The sequence below is a fragment of the Bombus pyrosoma genome, linkage group LG10 (assembly GCF_014825855.1).
Source record: "Bombus pyrosoma isolate SC7728 linkage group LG10, ASM1482585v1, whole genome shotgun sequence".
Taxonomy (NCBI): Eukaryota; Metazoa; Arthropoda; class Insecta; order Hymenoptera; family Apidae; genus Bombus; species Bombus pyrosoma.
In genome coordinates, this window is record NC_057779.1 from 8,241,858 (window position 1) to 8,265,468 (window position 23,611).

A 23,611-nucleotide genomic window follows, 5' to 3' on the forward strand; every position below is an offset into this window, starting at 1 on the left:
TACGTGGTGACGCAGCAGTGGGCGTTTTGCCGGTGTCGCCGTCGTTCGACGACGAAGCTCGAAACCGTCAGTTCACGCGAACACTCGAAGATCAACGGCACAGGACGAGGAAGCCGGTCGACCTCTCGTACTCTTCTCGATCGGCCAGTCGACATCGTATCCAATAGCTCGGCCATTACAAGGTGTGCGAATAAGCTCGAGAAGCTCTTGTCGTCGTCGTCGTGTCGAACAGTGATAATACTTAAATCCACGAAGGATTCGTCGAAAAGGACAACCTGAAAGGATTGCTTTTAAAGGACGCTATTTAAATAAAAAATATCGTACTGAAAGGAGAAGAATGTTTCTAAAAAAGAAAATACGTATAACGTTGGAAAGAAGACGTAGTTAGATGGTTCGTTCGATGATAACGAAGCAATCTTGCGATCGTTAGATTGGAAAATACATAGAAATTCGCGATATTCGTTCGACGCTCGAAGTAGATAGACGAGGATTTTTCGAGGATTTTCAAAGGAATGCGTCTGAAGCCTCTCGCGCATGATTTTGCCGCTCGTGTCTTTCGTCAAGGCGTTAAGGTTACCTGGTACTCGTCGCTTTTGGGTCTACTTTCGTTTTTAACGACCGGACGAAAGCTTCACGAAACGCTGCGTGCTCCGATCGGACACAAGGTTTCCAAAACTTCATCGAATAACCGGGTTTTCAGAATTTTTATCGATCTTCGAGATCGCGTTTCTTCGACATTCGATAAAAAATACATTAACTTCTCTCTTTTTCATTTTTTTTTTTTGGTATTTTATTTACATTCTTCTTTCTATCGTTCGATGTCCACGCGTTTCTTTATCATCTTTTTCTCTTCTTTTTCTATAGCTCGATTTCTACGAAACGAAGATTACTTTGCTATTTATTTATTTATCGTTTCCTTTCCTATGGTTATTCGACAAAGATGATCGATCCACGCGTCGAGAAACGCTAGATCTCTTTTCCTTCTTCGCTTTTACCCACTTTCCTTCTTTTCGTTTCCGTTTTCCGTCATTCGAGTTGTTCTGTCGTCCGCATTCTGACGAAAAAAAGCAGACCGCGATTCTCGTTTCTTCGTCGCATTTATCGCTTAATTTTCTTCCTTCGTTTCCTTCCTCATTTTCTGTTTTCCTTTTCATTTTCACCAGCGCCGGTCGAAGAAGAAGTGTTTTCACTTCTGCCGTGGTATAGCAACTATATATAAACTATTCATGCTCGAGTTTGCAAAGTTTCTTAGTTTATATTTATGGTATATCGAAGGTTCGGACAGAAACTTATTACTCGCTTACGCGTCATAGTTATTGTTTCGGTGTATTTCGCCTACATTTTGTGTTTCCGTTATTGACGTTAATCTACGTACATCGGCCGACTTATCGCCATAGTGTTCCATTGACAAACTCAACTTATATGGCTAACCGTGATTGTTCCAGCGTGTTACTATGATAAAGCCGAAGAAACTGGGAATCATCGGTGGCTCTCTGTTCGCCTTTGGAGTTGTGTTCTGTGCGATCGTTTTCCCACCCTTTTTGAAGTGGAAGATCAAAAGCGTGAGTAGTGGCCAAGCATCTCTGGCAATCTGCCGATTATTCACGCACCTGTAGGAAACTTTGCAGCTATTCTTATTACTACCACGTTGAACCTATCCGATTCCTTCGTAGCACAAAATTTACAGTCCACGATTCTTATAATTTCCTAAGGACGTAATTAAGATTCTCGTAAGCGTTGTAATTATTGGCTTGGCAAGTAAGTGATTGCGGATTTTCCCCATACCACCTATTGACAAAATCCGCAATCGCTTACTTGCCAAGCCAATACCTACAAACGAGGTGTATATTGTAAATATAGTGTGTATGTAATATAATGTAAATCATACTAATTACACACCGGTTGCACGCGTACTTTAACACGCTTTGGTATTGTTTGACGTTTGCCAGATGATCCCTTGTCGAGTACAAATCAAATGTCAATTTTCTTCCTTTTCGTCTCTCGCTCATTGTCGCTCATCTCTCATCCCTGTTAGTTAGAAATTACAATCAATGAACGAACGTTATCTATAAAGTACGTGTTCGCATACACCGTTACCGTTACACGTCCAACTTTTTACGTCCAGTGTTCACCTGCTATCGCCGTTTCAAGAGCAAAGCCGCGGTTCTAAGTCTATTTCATGGGCTGCAGTTTTCAATCAGTGGGAAAGATCCACCTCGTAATTCTTGACTGAAACAAAAAGCCAAAAGAGGATTAAATTATTATATACTTTTCTTCTCGATGAACTAAGAAGAAGGCAGAAAATAGTGTGAAATTAAACATTTTGGCGGCTTTAAAGAAAATATGTGTTTTATGAAAAGAAAAAATAAACTTTAAGGTGCTATAACAATTATTTCAATAAACTTTTTGACAAACATTTTTAGTTCATCGAGAAAAGATTGTAATAGACGCAGTAGCCTCGATAGGATAAAGAATTACGATACAATGGAACATAATAATAACGTTAACGATAGACATATTAATATTATACGTTTATCGTATTATCGTGTAATGTTACATGCTGCTGTTTGTTACATCGATATACAGGGTGTTCCGGTATTTTTATGCGTTACAAATCAGCGGTGATTCTGCATGGAAGAAGAAATGCATGGAAACGACAGAACGAATATTCTCTGTCTGATTTTTCTTCCATTCCGAGCAACGAAGAGTTTCAGTAAAGCAACGTAGAATAAAGTAGCACAAGAATCGTGATAAAACGTTACGTCCGCGGATAATAATTGTCTATCCGTCGTTTAATTGGATAACGCGAAACATTATATCGAATGACTAAGTTTCCACTTTGTTCTGTACGCGAACGACAGGTCGCGGATCATTGGCGGTGACGCAGGTCGGAGATTTTGTGAATTCGAGTTAGTCGTATTTCTCAATTTTTTGAAATATCCCTCGACCAATTCTACAGAGGTCCCAGGGTATTATGCGCACGTGTACGTATATTTATTATGGGGATTTTTCTTCTTTGCAACAGAAGTACATACAACCAGCAAACGAATTTCATATCGCTTCAGGGAATGAAATTTCAGAAATATTTAGAAAACGTAACGCGGGGACAGGTATTTTATAAAACGTGTATTCCGATGTAACGTTTGTCGCGGTTGATTTTAAAGATACTAATCTCCACGAGGAAATGAGTTATCTGCAGTTTGTACAAAATATATCGTAACACGCACATCGTAACACCCGAGCAGGAGGCAGAAATACGACGAAGAAAGTTCACACGAACATGCGACCTTCTATCCGACAATATTTTAAACTCGCAGCCAATTTAGTTTCGTTGAAAAATTTGGCGATCTTAAAAAATTGCAGCGTAGAATAACGCGGGTAACCACTTCGACGAGCAGCTTCCGTAAAAGCAAAGCAAACAGTTGCGGGTCATCGAGACGCGAAAATGGCTACAAATTTTAAAGAAGGTCGGACAGAAGACGTTGAACATTTTCTCATTTTATCGCGTGCCTCCTGTCTGCTCGTGAAGCGAGTCTCGCACGTCACGATACACTCTGTATATCAGTGGTAGTTTACACACACGTATGCTTACATAGTTTTTCATCGAACGTATAAAAGTTGGCAGTATTTCGTTCGTACGTGACATTAATTAACAAAATGATCGACAGCAAGTATCGTTGAAACCTAATTCCGAGATGCGCGAGTTATGGTCCACCTTTCCTGTTCCATTGGACTTCAAGATCTACCTTTTCAACGTGACGAATCCTACAGAAATTACAGCAGGGGAGAAGCCAATCCTCGAAGAAATAGGACCATTTTTCTACGAGTGAGTATGTTGAGGATCGCGTTTCAGCCACATAAAACGCTGCAATCTATTTCTATCTTTGCGTATTATCTCTTAGCGTAGATTAACGTGGCTCTACGATTTGCTCGAAATTCCAAGTACGTAGCTGTAAGTGGGGGCTCGCGAGTTAATACGAGTACTCGTGTTATTTAATTAACTCGCGAGGCTCGAAATCAACTTGCACAGACGGAACACTTGACCGGTGCGACGAACGAGAATCGTCGTATCTTTGATGTTAGAAACTTAACGAAACTTACGAAGCGAATCTTGGCTATTGGATGCGATTCGGGTTTATAAGAACGTACAGTCGTTGAGAAAAGTTAGACGACGACAACAGGTATCGCTGAAGTTTAACGGAATCGGTACTGTTACATTCTCAAGTTTTATTTGTTATATATCGTCCTATGGGTCGCTTGGAAAGATCGTTCCGATTTATCGTTCTGTGTATGGCGGGATTCTGTTCAACGTTTTCTCATCTTTCACGCAACGAGTCGAATATCCCACGGTTCCAGAACTTCTCATGTTTTTCGGCGAAGAACTTTCCATACGATGTTTCGCGTCGACCGAATTCCTTTAAAAATCTGAACGAATCTTCAGAGCGATCCATAGGACGATATATAACAGATAAATATAAATCCGCAAGCTGCCTGCTAACTTATGTTTGTTCCCGATTGTACGTATCGAATTTGCTCACATCGCTAGTTGTCACAAGTCGCCAATTAACACTAGAACTATCACACCAGTCAAATTGACTGGTTTTACAATTTTATTTAAAAATTACTGCTTCATGTTATATTTTTTTATCACAATGATGTAATGACTTTCGCAACGATAACTAAAAGAATAATATAATGAATTTTATTTTGTTTTTTATGTATCCAAACCGAAAATAATTTTGTATCAAGGCTACTTATACCAATACCAGTGAAAATGACTGGTACTTGTCAAAGTGTAAAAGGATACTGCAATCTGTTCATCGAACCTTAATTAACCAGTTTTCTGGTTTTGTACAACTTCTCACACGTTTTTCAAATTTTTACCGCGTATCATTCGATACGATGATATCGGTTATCAGGAAAATCGCTAGATCGCTAGATGCTAGCGCTAGAAATACCACAACAGTCAAAATACTGGTTCTACAATTTTATAAATGCGTCAACCCTCGTTTAGGAATCCCAGATGGATTAATAATACCAAACATGTACTACATAACATAGAATTCTTTCTGTGAGAAAGTAATAAATCAATAAATATAAAAATATTCTATTATTACGTATTTTTTAAAGACCAGTCATTTTCACTGGTTTTGGTAGAAATAGCCTCGTGTTAACTATCGGTTGTTCTAGTGTTAATTTAATCTACATTCGTTCGAGTACATTTATCGTCGCGAGTATCACCGTATGCCACGTGTATACGGTAAATTTTATTCGAATACAGCGAATTAGAAAATGTGTCTCTTCTTCAGCGAATATAAACACAAAGTAAATATGGTCGATCGAGAAGAAGACGACAGTTTGGAGTACAACTTGAAAGCAACTTGGTTTTTCAATCCGTCGTTGAGCAGCCCATTGACCGGCGAGGAAGAGCTGGTCTTTCCTCATGTTCTTATTCTCAGCATGATCAAACTTACCCTTGAACAACAACCAGCTGCAATAGGAATTCTTAGTAAGTGTTGATCGTATCTTTCTTAACCGTTGAAGATCCAGCGCACGATCCACGATATTATCAACATACGTAGAGTAGGTCGAGGCGAATCGGATCGTTTTCGGTTTTCATAGTAAGCAAATAACAACGATCGTCCTAAGCCTATAACAAATACCACGTTAAAAGCGATTCCATCGAATTATTTATTATAACAAACAAATCAAGCAAACAAATCGAACGAGCGATCGTTCGAATATTCGTATCACCCGTGAGAAATTTGCATACTCGTTAAAAATTGTATTTTATATATTTACTGTCACGATATAATCGCCATAGTTGAGCGTCGTTACGGCGCCAGTGAAATTTCCAAAAGCTTTCAAGTAAAACATGGATAAAAGGCGTGAAAACGCGTGGGGATCCGTTCGTTGCGGGAAGCGGCGTCTTTAAAATTCCGTCTCGTGCATTAAATCGAACGTTCGTTCGTTTCGATCCAAAAGTAAAGGTCGGCTTGGCCTTAGCTAGAAATACACGAGAATGAAACGATGCGATGATTTAAAAGCGAAAGAGGGTCGCGAGAAACGTTTTACTTATGGCTAACGATAAGTTACTTACCTTCTCCTTGAACGAACGGATCAATCGATTCGCCTGACGCCTCGTGTACTCCGTTCTTTTCGTTTCCTTGTATACTTTTCCGCAGATGTCTTTAGCGCGAATCTTTCCACACGCTTCTCCGACATAGGTTTGCAAAATTGAAGCGTTCGCGAAAAATTGTAGCGGAAGCTACGTCCAGGTGAAAGCAGGATATTTTTCTAAGAGGAAAACGTTACATATTTTTGCATTTTTAATAGTTGCTCGATATATATTTCGATCTCTTGCCACGAAATACTCGTGACGAGTATCGTATTAGGTTTCTTTCATTTTATAAGTTTATTGTATCTAGTAGTGGTTTATTATATTTAGTATAATATACTAAATATCGCTTGTTCTATTGAAACAAAATGGATCGTACATGATATAAAAGGAAGAACGTTGTGCATCTATCATTTCTTCGTAAAACGAAAGAAATTTTCGGACGACCTAGTACAATTGCCGATTGCCATGATCGTATTAGACAGGAAACGTCAACATACATCATCCGATAACATACGTAAACATTAACATACATCGTCCAATTAACGCTCGCTACTTCTCCACCCAATAACAAAACACCATCCAATCGTAGAATCGAAGAGCGGTCGTAGAAGACTCCGTAAGCATCAAAATTGAAAAATTTCCATCACTCGTCGGAGAATGTTCTCTACGTCGCAATGAGAACACCGCGGTATAGAATCTAAGTGCAATTTTCCTTCCGAAATTAACTGTTGAAAATGACAACGTGAGTTCGCGTTCGCCATATGTAGATGCGCTAGTTATAATAAATAGTAACTAGAAGATAGTTCGAGATACAATCGATAGATTTAATCGATAGGTTTAAGATGTTCTTTTGTTTTTATCCCTAGTCCATGTAAGAAAGTGCAATAAAAGTTTTTCGGCTCAGAACGGTATGATAGATTTATCCAAAGAATAAAATAATAGATATTACGATACTACCTGTAAATACAGAAATAACAACATTAACTATAAACATCGATAAATAATTGCTCAATCGTTTCCTGGCTTTTGTCCATGCACCATCTGTCCAACCGAAAGGAACAATGAATTTTCATCGTAAATAACAGCAGACGATACGCTCTCTTCTTTCTCACGAACTCTGGACTGCACTGCATCCGCGTAAGGTTTCTTTTCCTCCTGGAAAATTTGTTTCTTCCCACTTACACGGTGTTTTCTACGAGCGCGCTTTGATCTTCTACTAAACATCATTGTACGAATGTTCGTAATTCACATCCGCAGATAAGGCTGTGGACAATATCTTCAAGAAACCAAGTTCTGTATTCGTAAGAGCAAAAGCAAGAGAGATACTGTTTGATGGTGTGCCTCTGGACTGCACGGGGAAGGACTTCGCTTCGAGCGCAATCTGCAACGTTTTGAAAGAAAAGGAGGACGCTTTGTTACCCGATGGGCCTGGACGTTACCTGTTCTCCCTTTTTGGCCCAGTAAGTAACACATACGTATAATGTATACGAGGTTGCGTCCCATGTTATTACGCGTTCGTCTCTACTCTTAACACTTTACCGACCGATAGCCTATTAATCTGCTTTTTATCGCCGACAATCTTTCTCATTATTTGGGCAGTAATTTGTTATTTAGTACTAAGGTACCTTGCTCAGTTGCGTCAGTTGCGTTGCTTTGTAAGCTCCCACACTTTTATACTAATTTGAAAAACTTACCGTTCGCGATGAACGAAAAGAATGATATTGGAGAGTCTAAACCGAAACAGAGCCGGCGCCAAGGAGAATCTGCGCTTGAGCTGCCGGTCGGACGTGCGTATGTTATTGAACCGTTAGCGGTCGGTAAAGTGTTAATGATTTGAGTCTCAGAGGTCTTCGAGAAAACAGGGTGGAAAAATCGCGAATAGCGCCATAGCGCTTGTCTTAATCGATTGCGAAGAGAAACAACATGCGCTCGTCATATTTGTTATTTTATGAAATACATCTATATTATTATATACGCGTACTATTAATTTATAAATATTTCAAGAATTTGATTTCCACTTGCTCGCGACAAGAGGAGATTACCGGCTCGATCGCTGTTGTCACGTAGAAGACACAGGAAATTAACAGATCAATGGTTGTCTCCTCGCGTCGTTTCAATTATTTCGCGTTAGTTTGCACATTTCGCAAGTAAGCTGAGAAATTCTGACTTTAGATATAATCTAAATCTATTATGGCTATTGTCTGTAGCCTGCAGGATGTTTGGTATCTTGTTACTGTTTCATCAGCCTGTAACACTGTGATCAACCTTCTTTTTTTTTTTTTTAGAAAAACGGCACCGTTCTTCCCGACCGTATACGAGTGTTACGGGGGGTAAAGTACTGGAAGGACGTCGGAAAAGTGACCGAGGTGAATGGAAAGCCAGAGTTGGACATTTGGACCGAGGACCAATGCAACGAGTTTAATGGCACCGATTCCACCATCTTCGCGCCGTTGCTCACGGAACAGGACGATATCGTGTCGTTCTCACCGGACATTTGTAGAAGTTTGTCGGCTCGGTTCGACCGCAAGACCAAAGTCGCAGGTGAATTCCTTGAGAAGTAAAAGTAGCTGCAGGTAGACCGCGCATCTTTATTCAAATTCCTATGTTTACGACTATGAATTAAAAGGGTGGAATGTAAGTAAAAAAGAAAGAGGAAGAAAGATTCGTGTATTAAATATCGTAACGAGTAACTATAACTTGGATGTCTTCCACGTAGGCATAGATGAAAAACGTACGATTATTTCATTGTATGCATCGACCTTCAAATTTCTTATAAACGCTAGTCGTAACAAACGCCACGCTGCACTTTTGCATGTTGCTTAACATTCGTAAAAGCTCGCAGTCCAGTTGCAAGGAGGCTGCGAATGTTCGTGCAAGTACGTTTCTATGGAAAATTTGTAAAGAAAAAGGGTAAGAGCCGAACAGAAAAATCGTTATGCGTCTTATCTTGCGTATTTCGTGTGCCGCGTGTAATACAAGATGTCTCGACAATTGTAGTGCGATCGGCAACGCGGTGAATCCACGCGAGACGAAGCAAGTCGAGTACATATCGAGTAAAATCGTGGACACCTGGTTTCGAAGATTTTCGCGTAGATTAGCACAGAAACGCTTCTTTCGATTATTATTACTAAATGGAAAATTCGTTTTACAGGCATCAGCACTTACCACTACAAAGCTGATTTGGGTGATATGAGCACAAATCCTAAGGAAAAGTGTTTTTGTCCGGCGCCAGATAATTGTCTAACGAAGAACCTTATGGACTTGACCAAGTGTGTAGGCGTGCCACTTATCGCTTCTCTACCACATTTGCTCGGATCGGAGGAAAAATATCTGCAAATGGTCGATGGACTTCATCCCAACGAAGCACGTATTTGTAATTCTTACTCTCGTTATCCTCATCGCGTGACAGCGTAGACGTATTTTCGTTTCAAAAGTCCTTATTTCCAATTAATTTTGTCCAACGCTGGTTACCGATATCGCCGCGCGCGTACAACGTGCCGCCCGGATTAATTCGAAAAGCTCGAACGTTTGGAAAAATACGAATGTTACGAAAAAATGTCTGGAGCAAAAATTGTATTACGTCGAGGTCGTGTTATACTCTTTGTACGATTTACTGTACTATTCTATGATCAACAATCGACAATCGAATGTTAAAATACTTTTGCAAGTAGTTTTATAGCTATATAGCTAGTTGTCCAGGAAATATCCGAAAATCGTGGCTTCTATGTGCATTTTCAGATCCGTCTGAAACTTTGCCGAAGTAATCGCGATGGTCGACTATTGTTACAGTGTCGATGAAATTTCAAAATTTTCTCTACAAAGCGCGTCAGATAGTCTTAACGGATTTTCAGACGTGTACGAATACTTGCGCGAGCGATTGTACGTAAAGGAAAAGAAAAGGAAAATGCATATTACGTTTCTGACACGGTTTCCTTTTGCAGGAAAAGCACGGCATTGCCATGGACTTCGAACCAATGACAGCCACTCCTTTAATCGCACGCAAGAGGCTGCAGTTCAATATGTTCCTTCACAAGGTTGAAAAATTCAAGTTAATGAAGAACTTCCCAGAGTGTTTATTTCCATTCTTTTGGGTCGAGGAGGGAATAGAGCTCGGTGGTGAGTTTCTGGCGAAGCTGAAGATGGTGTTCAAGATGATAAGCATAATCGGGTGAGTAACTTCTGACGAGAGTTTTAGGAAAGCGCAAAGTAAGTGACAAACTGTTTATGATTCATAATACAATCATTCAGTACGAGCTATATAGATTAAACGGAACTCTTCCAGAGCTGCGTTCAACGAGTGTAATATTTTAGTAAAAATCAACGAGCACGTTTAAAGATACTTCTGGTAACGTTCTTCAGCGTGATACGTTTGAAAACAATTTGGCCGATGGAGAGGTGACTGAGCAAAATTTATCGTTTCGTTAAATTCCTTAAAAATCGGAACGACTTTCCTGGTTGATATTATATCTAACATATTGACAATGTTTTCGTACTATCCAAGCGTGTAACGTAAAAACACATTCACAACGTTTCCTTTATAGCATCATTGTTTGTCTCTTTTTTTACTGTTTTATTTAACAGTAGTTGACACTTTTATAGGATAGCGCAAAGTGTTAACATTTAACTGGAAATTGCACAGAGTATGCCGGTAATCAGCATGCAAACGATATTAACGATACGACGCAGGATCATCGACGATTAAAAAAAGAAAGCGTGGGATTGTTGTAACGATGTTTTAATCGTGTTTCGACGTAACGAATTTAATAATTTACGTGTTCGTGTCAAATAGGTTCATGAAGTGGCTGACGATAATAAGCGGCGCTTGCGTGAGCGGAGCAGCTGCCGCGATGTTCTTCAAGAACAAAGACAAAGGGTCGTTGGACGTGACGAAGGTAACTCCGCAGTCACCAAGTGGAAAAAACGAGGATGAGAAGAAATGGCCTAATCAGATGACGATCAGTACGATACAAAGTGCGGCGGTACCACCTAATCTCGACGCGAATTAAGTTATTAGTCAGTCGTATCTCCGAGCTCCACGATCTTTGTATAGTCGAAAGAGAATTTGTCGAATAAATGAAAAATCAATGTTCGCGTTAATTAGACGAAATTTCCATCGTGCGATAACGTTTTAATATCAAGATTAAGAGGTCGGTTTCGAAACGAGTTAATTCTCTTCGTACAAAAATATATCGTTTAACGAAGTTTTGTCCGTTTTACATAGACGACAGATCATAGGAAAAGAGAAAGCATTGATACTCGTCACTCGTCACTTGTACAAATTCGCTAATAATATTAACGTAACTGTAATGAAACTCAGGAAGTGTACAGAAGTTGTAGATCGTGTATTAATCGAGGACGTTTTGTTTTTACGTATGATATACATTTAATATCATTTTTTTCCTTCTCTTAGTTATAAATCTTGTGACGACAACGTACAATAATGTTAACGTATTGCCAGACAATTGCGTACGAGTGTGTTGATAGTTACCTTTTGCCACTAATTCTGATAAGTGCAGTTGTAATCGATTAAGGCGAAACCAACGAAACGTATTTGTCCAGTCGCAATTTACAACGTGTACTTCAAAATTGCTCAATCTGTTGCACAGAGTATTAGAGTAAGCTATAGATCACGAGATAAATAGGTTTACGAATGACTTTGTTACATCGTATAAAGACAAACGGTAACCATTGTCGACTGGAAATGTTATATATTTCGATCGAACGTAAGAGACTCGATTTTTAGTCTCAGCTCTTATACATTAATGTCTTTAGAACGAGCGTATATATAGCTATTTTATTCAATTACGTTTAATTCGAAAAGCTTAACGTAAGTTTCTGTTAAAACACGTTTCTCCGAGTACCTATATACGTACTTTCTTTCATGTATCTTTACGAGGTAAAAAATTCTGACGAAATTGCAGCCAACAACAAACGATTCTTTATAAAAATTCTTATACGTATCATGTACTTATATTCTGATAGTATTACAATTAATATACGATATAACATACATTTAATGTAACGTATCACTCTTATATATTTTTCTACATTGCACATAAATATTAAAAACATTTCTAGTGGACAATATTATGGTCTACTTGTATGACTTTCTATAGCAGTCCTGTATATTGTGTATGTACAAGTCGCAAACGCTTTAAACGTGTAATTTATGCGAATAGATCAGCACATTCATTTTTTTCTTTTTTATAAAAATTGATAATTATTAAATCGTTAAACTAGAAGTCAATTTTCTTTTAGCAATAACTTTCCTGCGATATTTCGCCGTATTCTTGATTATATTTAGTTCAATTTCCTAAGCTCTTAATGTGTTAATTCTTAAGGATTACTTTAACGATCTCTCGCAGTCTATAAGACGAACGAAATTTCCATACATTGCGATATTGAACGTAATATGCAAATGTATTGTTGTTAAATTTGCGCGTTTCTCTCATCATCGGATGGGTTGAAAACGAAAGAGCGGTACAGACATATTTTTCTGCAAACGGCAGCCAGGACATAGCATAAATCCTCAAATATTTGCGTTTCGGTGTTTACAGACACACAGAGATCTCCTCGGTTGGAGATTAATTTTATTCACGATTTTCTCAAATCGAAGATCTCGGCACTTGTACCGCGTTTCCTTTCAACTTCTCGCTTAGTTCTGAATGTTACGTTACTTTGAAATGTAATCGAAGCATAGATCGAACCGTAAGGATAAATAAATAATATTTTCTAACGTGATATCTTCGCATACTTGTTATTCATTAAATATCGTTCGGTAAACAATCGGGAAGATTCCATCGAAATCTTCAGAACTAATTTGTCATACCTTCGACAAACACACTTTTGCTTTTGGTAACGATATTCATTTAATGATAAAAAAAAAAATAAAATTGACGATTCAGAAATAAATATGATTCGTTGTGATATTTGCTACACTTCGTAGATTATAGAATTGTGAACTTTAAATTATAATACGAAGAAACGACACCAAGTTATCACGATGTATTGTCTTATGAAACATAGTTATTGAGCATAATATCTAATTCTAATACGCTGAAATCTCATTAATGATTTGTTATCGTTTCATTAATTCTATCAATCGATTGGCATACGTTTTCCGCTAATGAAGTTCCACTGCAATTACGAACAATTTTCTTAATATACTTTTAATAAAAATAGTCGCTCGATGAACGAGATTTTTCTTCTATCTTCTTGTTTGTAAATGTCTCGATAAGTGAAACGCTACTTTAATCTTCGATCGACATAATCGATATTCACGCAATGTTTATAACAAACGTACTAAATTATACAACGCGTGAACATTCGTCTATCTCAGTTTACATTTCCATAGTGAGAGCGCGGATATTCACACGAATGCGTATATTTTTATGGCAAATGGACGTGAATCGATTTACCGTTCTTCCGCGATTGAAATTCACCTTTTTCTTCGACATCAATTCGAATCATGAAATTCCAATTGCCACATCGAATCGTAATTAAGCTATAAAAAGACACGTATCTTCGTGCAAGAAGTATCGATAACTACGAAGCGATCAACAACAGGATTTCAGAGGGACATTCTTTTCATCGTCGAACACGTTTCTCGAAACCACATAAACTCCTCTTAATTCGCTCTTTTTTTTTTTTTTTAAATCTTAGCTCGCAATAACAGTGAAAACGACGATTATAAATTTAACCGAAAGAAATTTCCTGCACGTCGCGTTATAAATTAACGTTAATTGGCCAACATAATCCATTAGCTGCTCGTACATGCATACCATAAAAATGTCATAATTACAAGTAGCTAAACAGCAAATACTGCATCGTTGAAGCACATTTTGCTCCCTACATTTCTACGCAAGTTTATCTCTACATCTTCGTATTTCACGTAATTCAAATGCGCAAACATCGGCGGCCAATCCACGATGCAAGTCCATCGCTGAAACGAGCTATAAAATCCAGCTTGTACACGCCCACGAGCAAACCGGCGAACCCTCTTCTTCATCCTGGTGACCTCCTGTTGCCGCTTTTCACCCCGGAATCGTTCCTACAGAGCAACAGATTTTTGTACGCGCTTCTATACTCGGAGCTCATCACCACGTAAACCACAGGATTGATACACGTAGTCAAGTAGATCAAAATGTAACTGGCGATATTCAAGCCTCTCCAATCGATCGCATCCTTGAAAGTCTTAGTAACCGTGATCGGCAAGTAACAAACGAGAAACGACGAAAATATCACCAGAATCATCTTCAGCAGTTTCTTGTCTTTGTTGCTCATCCTCGGCGGGCCATCGGAATTGCGGAATTTTCGCACGCTCCTAAATCTCGACTCTCGGCGAGTCATCGCCGGTCTCCTCCTGCTGTTGGCCGATCGATCCGGCGTGTTCGATCTCGAACTGTCCAACCGGTCGCCGTCCATAGACGCTTTGGAGTTGAATCGCTGTACCCAAAGAGCCGACTCGATGACGAACGAAGCTCTGCTAGTCATTCTCTCCAATTTATTTCGAGCGTTCGCGGAAGCTTTCTCGGCGGATTCTTTGATCTTAATTCGGTCATTCGCGAGAACAGACTCAGCCGCGTCCAGATCGTCCACGTACGGTATATCGTCTATCTTTATTTCGAAGCTAGGCTTCGCTCTATCACAGTCGTCGACGAGTTTTTGGCTCGTCGTTTTCTGCTTCGTCCTCCTCCATCTTTGTTTCTGCTTCCTCCTTTGCTGCGTCCTCTCCTCTTCGTTCTCGCCTTCCTCGTCGTCGTCGTCGTCGTCGTCGTCCTCTTCCTCGGACCCGGCCGAATTCTGTTCCCATGAAAGTTGCTCGGACAGGGACTCTTCGATCGCCGATCTCGAAGGCGTACTGGAGCAGTTGAGCCGGTTTGGCGAAGTTACGGTGCATTTGGAGGAGAAGTTGGCGCAAAGTACGCTCGGCGCGCAGCTCGAACCCACCACCGACAGTTCTTCCTCTTGGATCCTCGGTGATATGGATCGTCTCTGTAACCGAACGAAGCAAAGAATAATAATCACCCGCTGTTCCTACAGTTTTCGAAAGTCGATGGTTTACGAAAGAAACGTAGGCGCTGAAAGAGAAGACGATTTACAGGTTTTAATCGACGAGGACCTACGACGTTGACCCGTCGTTGCGCGCTGCGCTTACCTCGTGGTTGCCTTCAACAGCGTCCGTGCTGGCATTTACGTTCCGATTTCTACTTTTGCAAGCGGTTTTCCGAACGATGTAGAAGATCCTCGCGTAGCAAACGACGATCGCGATACAAGGAATCAAGAAGGCAACGACGAAGAGGAACTCCTTTGGACTTCGACCATTGACGTCTGGCAGGATGGAACAAGAACCAATGGCGACGTCCAGTCCAAAGCGACCCCAGTTCCCAAACCACGTAACGACCAAGGCACCGAATGCGATCGTCCACGTACTTAAAATCATCGGTGTTATGTATCTCGATTTGTATATCCTGAAAGCAAGTAAGAGAAGAGGCTTCAGAATATTCGCAAATATTTGCAGAAGTATCGTCCATGGCGAAAAAGAATTATTCGCATGCCGCTGAACTGGATAATAATTCGATTTTGTAAATAATTGAAACGCGAAGGAATAATTGACAATCCGACGAATATGTTTGTATAGACGAATATACGTGTACTGATACGTACTGACACAGTCGATTAGGATGAAACGCGCGTGTTTAGTCTACTGTAACTCATTTTCATCCCGGATGGGTTTGATTTATACCGCGTTACGAACGTATCACGTCGAACGACCAAGTCGTAACTTACGCTATCAGCAAAATTACAAAATCCACGTAGGCAATTTCCTTTTGCGTTCGTATGATTTGCGATGGTTAACCGGTTTGCTGTTTTGGACGAGTATACTGATGGCGAAGAAACAGCGATATTTTCTGCTACGACGAGTATACTCGTCACGCGTAGAAAGTATTAGGTCGTTCGGAAAGATTCTTTCGTTCCATAAGGTGATAATAGATGAACAACAATTTCTGTTTCATATTATTTTATCGAATTAAGTATGATTCATTTCGTTCTGTTTCTATTATTATTATGTTTGTGCATAATTCAATGAACTAATATAAAAGAGAAAACATTGTGCGTCTATTATTTCCTTTTAAAACGAAAGAAACTTTTCGGACGACCTAATATTAATTAGGTCGAAGGAAATAATGGATGCACAACATTTTCCGTTTTATATTATTTTATGGAATTACGTATGATCCATTTTGTTCTACCAAAATAAAGATCACAACGTTCGACGAATTAGGCTTCACGTTTGTATAAAGATGAATCGTTTTAAAAGACGTGTCTGTAAAAGAAGGACACTTTTCCGACGACCTAATAGTTGCTCTTTAAATTGCAATTTAGTAATCGCAGTAAGTTGCGATAATAGAATCACGAAGTAAGAAAACTGTCGTTTCGTCGCGACTTAACACTAGAACTACCGATAGTTAACTCGAGGCTGTTTCTACCAAAACCAGTGAAAATCACTGGTCTTTAAAAATTAATTCGTGTTATGTAGTTATGTAATTTCATGTTATGTAGTACATTTTTGGTATTATTAATCCATCTGGGATCCCTAAACGAGGGTTGACGCGTTTATAAATTCGTAGAGCCAGTCAATTTGACTGCTATGGTATTTCTAGCGTTAGCATCTGGAATTTTCCTGATAACTGTTATCATCATATCGAATGATACGCGGCAAAAATTTGAAAAACGTGTGGCAAGTTGTAGAAAACGAGGAAACTGGTTAATTGGGGTCGATAAACAGATTGCAGATCCTTTTACACTTTGACAAGCACCAGTCATTTTCACTGATATCGGTATAAGCAGCCTTGATACGAAATTATTTTCAGTTTGAATACGTAAAAAAGAAAATAAAATTCATTATATTATCCTTTTAGTTGTCTTTGCGAAAATTACATCATTGAGGAAGGAAATATAACGCGAAGTAGGAATTTAGAAATAAAATTGTAAAACCAATCAATTTGACTGCTATGGTAGTTCTAGTGTTAATTTTATGTTACAACAATCGCGCGTACTCTTTTTTCAAAAAGCTTTTGAAAAAGATAGCGACACGTAACTGGCGAGGAGAAACACCGCAAGAATACTTGGTTTACTTACCTGGGATAAAATCTAGGATGGCCTATCATAACGTAACGATTGATCGTGATCGCTAGTATGGAGAACAGGCTTACTGCTACCAAACCGTATCTTAATAAAGGAAACAGTTGACATAGAAGCGGGCCGTGTCGCCAGGAACTATGCCAGAAGGTTGACGTAGCAAGAGGAAGGTTGAAGCAACAGAACATCAAATCCGAAAGTGAGAGATTCATTATGAAGATCGCGGTGGCGTTTCTTAACTGCGAACAATGGTAATTAAATTAAATGTAAATTTAATTACGTATCAAGCGTAAATTCAATTGCAGAAAATAACGCGACTGTACATACACACAGCTGTGCGTAATCCTAATTACATATACAACCACATATTGTAAATCGTAAATAGGTACACACACGATCATTTTACATTACAATACAAACATACAATATACGATATAAACATATAAACTTATTATTAAAAATACATTTACTAATGGTAAATGATGGTAATGATAATAATTTACAATGTCACGATAATTCTCGCGAAATGGATAATTCCATCGACTCATCCGCTGTTTTGTTTTACTCGCAATAGTCTGAATCACAGATAGTGGTTTTTCTCGGTACAGGATCAAAGCAAAGGTTTCATAATACAGTGAAAAGCACAAACCGCGTGTACATCGTCAATTCGAAAATCGTCTTCTGCGTGTTACGTTAATACGCGATAGTCTTGGGTCCTCTACGATACGAAAATGTCTCGTTTCGTCACGATTCGACGAGGATAACGAACAGCAGAATAAAAATGAACTATTCGGATTGGCAATTAAGTGATTGCGGATTTTGTCAGTACCAGCTAATAAGAAAATCCGCAATCACTTAGTTGCCAACCCAATAGAACTTTACGAAGAAATTCTCGATATATCCGGTCGTTTAATCCGACGATGAAATAAATCTCAGAGAAAATATCGTCCGATTCGGAACGATCGCGTAACATTCTTCCATTTGATTAATTAATTCTTTGACAAACTCGGTTCTTATTTTTCTATCGTTCTGTTCGTTTGATATTGCGGAAACTGGTTCTTCCTTCTCTCGCCTCTCTGCCATTCTTGGTGGTTGGTTTTAGGTAAACCTATAACGCGTTCTGCGATATTCCGCTAATAATATTTCCAGAAAATAGATTAGAAAATGTATTTGGTGGTCGTTACGCGGCTAGAAACGTGGGTTGTTTCGAGACTTTTGCACGACACGTTGCGAGTCGAGCGAATCGGAAGAAAGAGCAACGTTTATAGCGACGCAGCGGCAAGTTATCATAGCGTGGAAACGCGTTATCTCGGTGATCGCGTCAACTTGGTAAATATTCTTTCTTAACAGATAAATGTTGGCGCGTTTGTAAATTACACGTAAATCCAGCGAATGCCCATAAATTCGGTAAGTCTCGGTGCTGCCAAAAACATCCCGTTGCATAAACGTTGCTTGCGTTTCGCGAGACGTTTTCTTACGATTGGCAAGCTTCGACTTGCGAAACCTAAAAGAAAAGAACGTAAATTTCTAAATTTTTCACGAATTATAACGTAACTTTAATGGGAAACCTTTCGAATAGAAGAAACCTTCATCTTTATTTGCCACTGGTTAAGCTGTTCGTTAGCACGACGAAGCGAGAAATACACGGGCGAATAAAAATAATAAATCGTGACTGAATCTTTTCTCGTAATTACAGTTCCATCGTGATTTGTTCCAAGATTCGCTTCACTCGCGTATGCTAATTTACTTACGCCAGCTTTTAAACGCTGCTTACGTCACTTTTACTTTTTCCTATTGTCTTGAAATGAGATTCGAGGTGAACCACTTATTGACCTAGTCGGTGTACAAGCGAATACCACTTAGCATGCTACGAGTAACTAGAAATTCAAGTAACCGCAACGCCGCCGAGTATATTTCATTCCACGTGACAGATTCGTCGTGTGACATTTTTTCGCCTCGTCGTATCCACGTTTGCTTGACTTATGCGCAAGCTCGTTTACAAATCTCTTAGAAACGTGTCACCGCTCTCGCTAACGCGTCGTTGGATCGTAACGCAGGAAATTTCCGATTTCGCTGAATCCTACGAATGACGTGTTCGCGGACAAACTACAGGACAGAGATAAAATTCCTCTTCGAAGAGGTGTTGTCGCTGATGATAATCTAACGTGCGTCGATCGGAAGTTTCAAATATTTCAGCATATCTGAAGAAATAAAGAAGTAACGAGAGAAGAGAAGAAAGAATAGACAGATCGTGTTCGTGGAGGATGGAAACGCGTGTTGCTCGAGCGCTGTGAGATACAAAGGCTTCGGCTGTCTCAGCGCATGTCGGAAAACGAAAAGGAAGAGAAGAAACAGATAGAAGAGATATAGCGATAGATATAGAAAATTTGAACGAAAGAGGACGAAGACGCGGAAAAGACGTATCGCTGGAGCGCTGACCTTTTTAGTGCGGAAAAGAGCGACGATGGTGAATAAATTTCCCGGGATGCCGATGACCATGAAGAGTATGCAACATCCAGCGGCGAAGTGCAAAAGCCATGGCGGATATCCCACGAAGAGGACCGCCGATCCTGGATCCCTGAGGACCTCCTGGATTGTCTCCTCTGTGCCATTGTGACCGGTCTCGTTGCTCGCCATCCAGTACTCCATCTGCGGACAGCATGGTAGACAGGTGTCGTTTTGTACAGGAGCGTAAAAACTGGTCGCCTGTTGGCGACGACCGGCAAAAACAAGCCTTTTTTAACGAGTTAGAAAAACGATGTTACGGATGTAGTTGCGAAATGAAAAATTGAGTTGTACTTCAACGATCATTATAATATACGTTGCATTAGAAATAAGTAAACGTGGCTCGTTCGAGTGTTCCAACTCTTATCGCTTACGAATTTCTTTGCTTTTTCCTTCTTTTTTTTTTCTTACAAATATATCGTATTACGTTTTATCTAAAAAAATCTCGAAATCTTGAAATCTCGTGGGTATCGTAACGAGAGGCGATCACTATACGATAGCGACTGTATAACTGCGGTGAAATTGGACGAGACAAATTGGACAGAGACAAGTTACGACACGTTTATCGCAAACAAGCGATTATTGATAAATTAGCACGTGGCATTGACAAGGATTTGAGACGTTGGATTAGCAAGACGATGTGTCTCGCTACCACGTGAATGTAAACGTGTTACACGAGACACAGGAAAACAGCGTTAGGTAGGATACAAAGTATACGAAATAAAGAAATGCCAAGCGATCGGTTCGTTTCGCCAACGTCGCCGTCTTGGCATTTTATCCGTGACACGAATTCGTGACAGGAGTTGGTTTATCGAGAAAAACCAAGATCGGAGGATACAGAAGAAAATCTCGTACGAGGTATTGGTATTGAAAACATCAGGTTTATGCATCGAAGAGAACAACCGTCAGTTTGGGCATCTGTTTCAGAATCATCGATCGAGCGGCAAACTATCAATTTGTATCCGATTTGCATTTATATTCAAACAGTGCACCCACTACTTATCTGTATCTGATAGTAATTGATGAGCGATAGCAATTAGCGCAAGCCACTCCCACGGTGTTGACGAGATCAAATGCACAGGTATGTACATACACGTCAGAGTTTCCCAACTATTTTTCAATTGTTCGTTAATAGGGCCAATTAAGTTCTAAAATTATAATATAAACAGGAGAAAAGTATAATTCAAATGAAAAAAAAAAAAAATAAAGAAACTTCAATAACCGAATATAAATGTTTTCCAACTATTTTTCAATTGTTCGTTAATAGGGCCAATTAAGTTCTAAAATTATAATATAAACAGGAGAAAAGTATAATTCAAATGAAAAAAAAAAAAAAATAAAGAAACTTCAATAACCGAATATAAATGTTTTCCAACTATTTTTCAATCGTTTATTAATAGAGCCAATCAAGTTCTAAATTATAATATAAACAGGAAAAAAGTATAATTCAAATGAAAACGAGATCAAATGCACAGGTATGTACATACACGTCAGAGTTTCCCAACTATTTTTCGATCGTTTGTTAATAGAGCCAATCAAGTTCTAAAATTATAATATAAACGGGAGAAAAGTATAATTCAAATGAAAACGAGATGAAATGCAAAGGTATGTACATACACGTCAGAGTTTCCCAACTATTTTTCAATCGTTCGTTAATAGAGTCAATCAAGTTCTAAAATTATGATATAAACAGGAGAAAAGTATAATTCAAATGAAAAAAAAAAAAAAAATAAAGAAACTCCAACAACCGAATATAAATGTAAAAGATCCGATACGATCGTAATTGAAGGCGATTTAATCAAATTTTTTATTCGAATTTCAAGTTGCATTTCGTTTTAACGTCGAGTTTCGTTTAAATCGATAGGAACGCAATTTTCAGACAATCGACAAGCCTAAACAACGCGTAAAAGCGTCGCGTGAAAATAAACGTCTGTTAGAATAAAAAACACGGTTTCGCGCGTATCGACGACGAAGGCGATATCGTCTTGCAATTGTACACAGAAACAGTCAAAATTGCCGGCTGTTAGGCGCACACGTGTCCCACGTTGGGAAACACTGATACGCTCGTATGTACGCGACATGCAATCCGATACGGTACATACGCTATTTGCGTATGAAACGTGCCTATTTGTTCACGACACTCCCACTTAATTCGCATATCTAATAAATTGACACACGTCTATATTAAGCAGCGATATACAGATTTGTGTTCGAAGTACGTTCAACCGTAGACTATTTCGCGTATTACGCGAGTATTACGTGTCACGTTTTCTTACTTTTCGGCTATTCCTTTCTAAGTTACTGTCGCTTTCGACATCTACGAGGCTACGTTAAAAAACAAAGTATCAAAGTATTTGATAAATGCGAGCTTAGAAACACGAGCGGTCGGAAGGTCGGAAACACGGATCACGTGATACGTGGGTTCCTCTCTCGCTGCACGTGTTCCAGCGCTTTGATGCTATAATTTGGCCCAGTTACGCGAGACACGCGCAAACGGGCGCTCTATCAAAAAATATCGTCTAAGACTGGATAACGTTGAATCGTTTCCAATGTATCGCGATTAGTTAAACAGACAATTGTATAAATTATGAAGGTAGTAAAGAGGTAGTTAAACGCACAGGAGCTTCGAACGTAAATTATTAAGCTGCCAGTTAAACACACGAGCGAGTAAATTCTTAAATCGGTAATTGCAAGATGGTTTTGAAAACGTAGCGTTTTTTAAACGTTCCAAGTAGCTACGATTCTCGCGTCGTTGTCTCCGTCAGTGGAAAACACTCGTGCGTTCTTAAACGAAATTAACAACGCTCTTTATGTAAATAAGCTTGTTTCGCTTCGATCTTCCTCCCTTTTCTCTCTGCTCGTTCCTCCTCCGCCTTTGCTCACCATTTATTTACTTTCTCCCCGTTCAACGACTGTCTCGCTCGTTTTCTTTCCTACACGTTGAGAAAATGCAACGAAGGTACGTCTTTTTTCCTCGCGTTCAGGCGTCGAAGAGGAAGAGAGAGAAATCTATTTTCGCCGCTCGTGACGATACGCTCTTTCAACCGCAGAGCAAACTTCGCCTCGATCTTCCGGCGAATTTGCGTTTCTCAAGGGATCGCCAAGTCCCGGCGAATAAATGTATTTTACAAAAGCGACTCGTATCGGAGAAATATATTTAATCGAGCGAAAATCCTACTTTCTCTCTCAAGCCGCTTCGTCGAATCGCATTTCTCCTCTCGGTTCGCGAAACAGAAACGCGAAATTCCCCGTTACTTCGCTCTCCTGCATTTCGCTCGGATGCGAACGAATCTTTCGAAGATCGTCGTTATCTCGATGTACTTCGACTATCGTACAAGGATGCGCGAATACGCAGTTGTATCTCGATTTATCGACTCCTTCCGATAAGCACGTATCGTGTTCGTATTAAAAACGTATCGCGCTGCGTTCAGCAAATCTCTTCCAATCTCTGTTCTAATCTCCGTCGAGATGTTAAAAACAATCGATCGTTGGAATGTTGCACGATTATTAGCACGGGCAATCTCGATGTATATTTCATTCATTTTATCTTCTCTGCTCATACGCTGTACGTGTTTGTGTTTTTACGTACAAATCTTATTTCTAATTTACATCGCGTTACAATTAACGTAAACCAAAGTAACAAGCTTCCTATTCTTCTCCCTTTCTTTCCTACATTCACGTCTACTTCTTTGCCAGCCTACTTTTACTTTAACGCAACGATAATAGTAATTTTCAGGAACAGATAGGCATCGTCTCGATGTTTCAGCGGAAAGATTGGAGATGAAAGTTTACAATTCTATATCTGCATTGATAGAGGACAGGAAGATAACTACGTGCGGAGAC

The 23,611-nt window shown here is 39.4% G+C and overlaps 2 protein-coding genes across 17 annotated transcripts in view; one reads left to right on the forward strand and one right to left on the reverse strand.

Annotated features, from left to right (window-relative positions):
* On the forward strand, positions 1-12,862 carry LOC122572198 (sensory neuron membrane protein 1). Of its 2 annotated transcripts, none has more exons than XM_043736908.1 (9): positions 1-182; positions 1,446-1,562; positions 3,669-3,826; positions 5,310-5,509; positions 7,379-7,581; positions 8,407-8,662; positions 9,273-9,484; positions 10,063-10,289; positions 10,911-12,862. In XM_043736908.1, the coding sequence occupies exons 2-9, from the start codon at positions 1,455-1,457 to the stop codon at positions 11,125-11,127; spliced, it is 1,581 nt and encodes a 526-aa protein (XP_043592843.1). In that variant the 5' UTR covers positions 1-182; positions 1,446-1,454; the 3' UTR covers positions 11,128-12,862. The 2 variants fall into 2 exon arrangements, with proteins under 2 accessions (XP_043592843.1, XP_043592842.1); XM_043736907.1 differs by lacking the exon at positions 1-182 and adding an exon at positions 196-665.
* Positions 12,350-23,611, reverse strand: part of LOC122572197 (G-protein coupled receptor moody) — a 26,654-nt gene continuing 15,392 nt past the window's right edge. For 6 of the 15 annotated variants that reach the window (XM_043736896.1, XM_043736893.1, XM_043736894.1 and 3 more), the window contains 4 exons: positions 19,703-19,912; positions 17,264-17,502; positions 15,279-15,591; positions 12,350-15,115 (listed from right to left, as the gene is read on the reverse strand). In XM_043736896.1, the coding sequence (XP_043592831.1) occupies positions 14,126-15,115; positions 15,279-15,591; positions 17,264-17,502; positions 19,703-19,912 (1,752 nt within the window). In that variant the 3' untranslated portion in view covers positions 12,350-14,125. The other 9 variants (XM_043736897.1, XM_043736898.1, XM_043736901.1 and 6 more) reach the window with 9 other exon arrangements.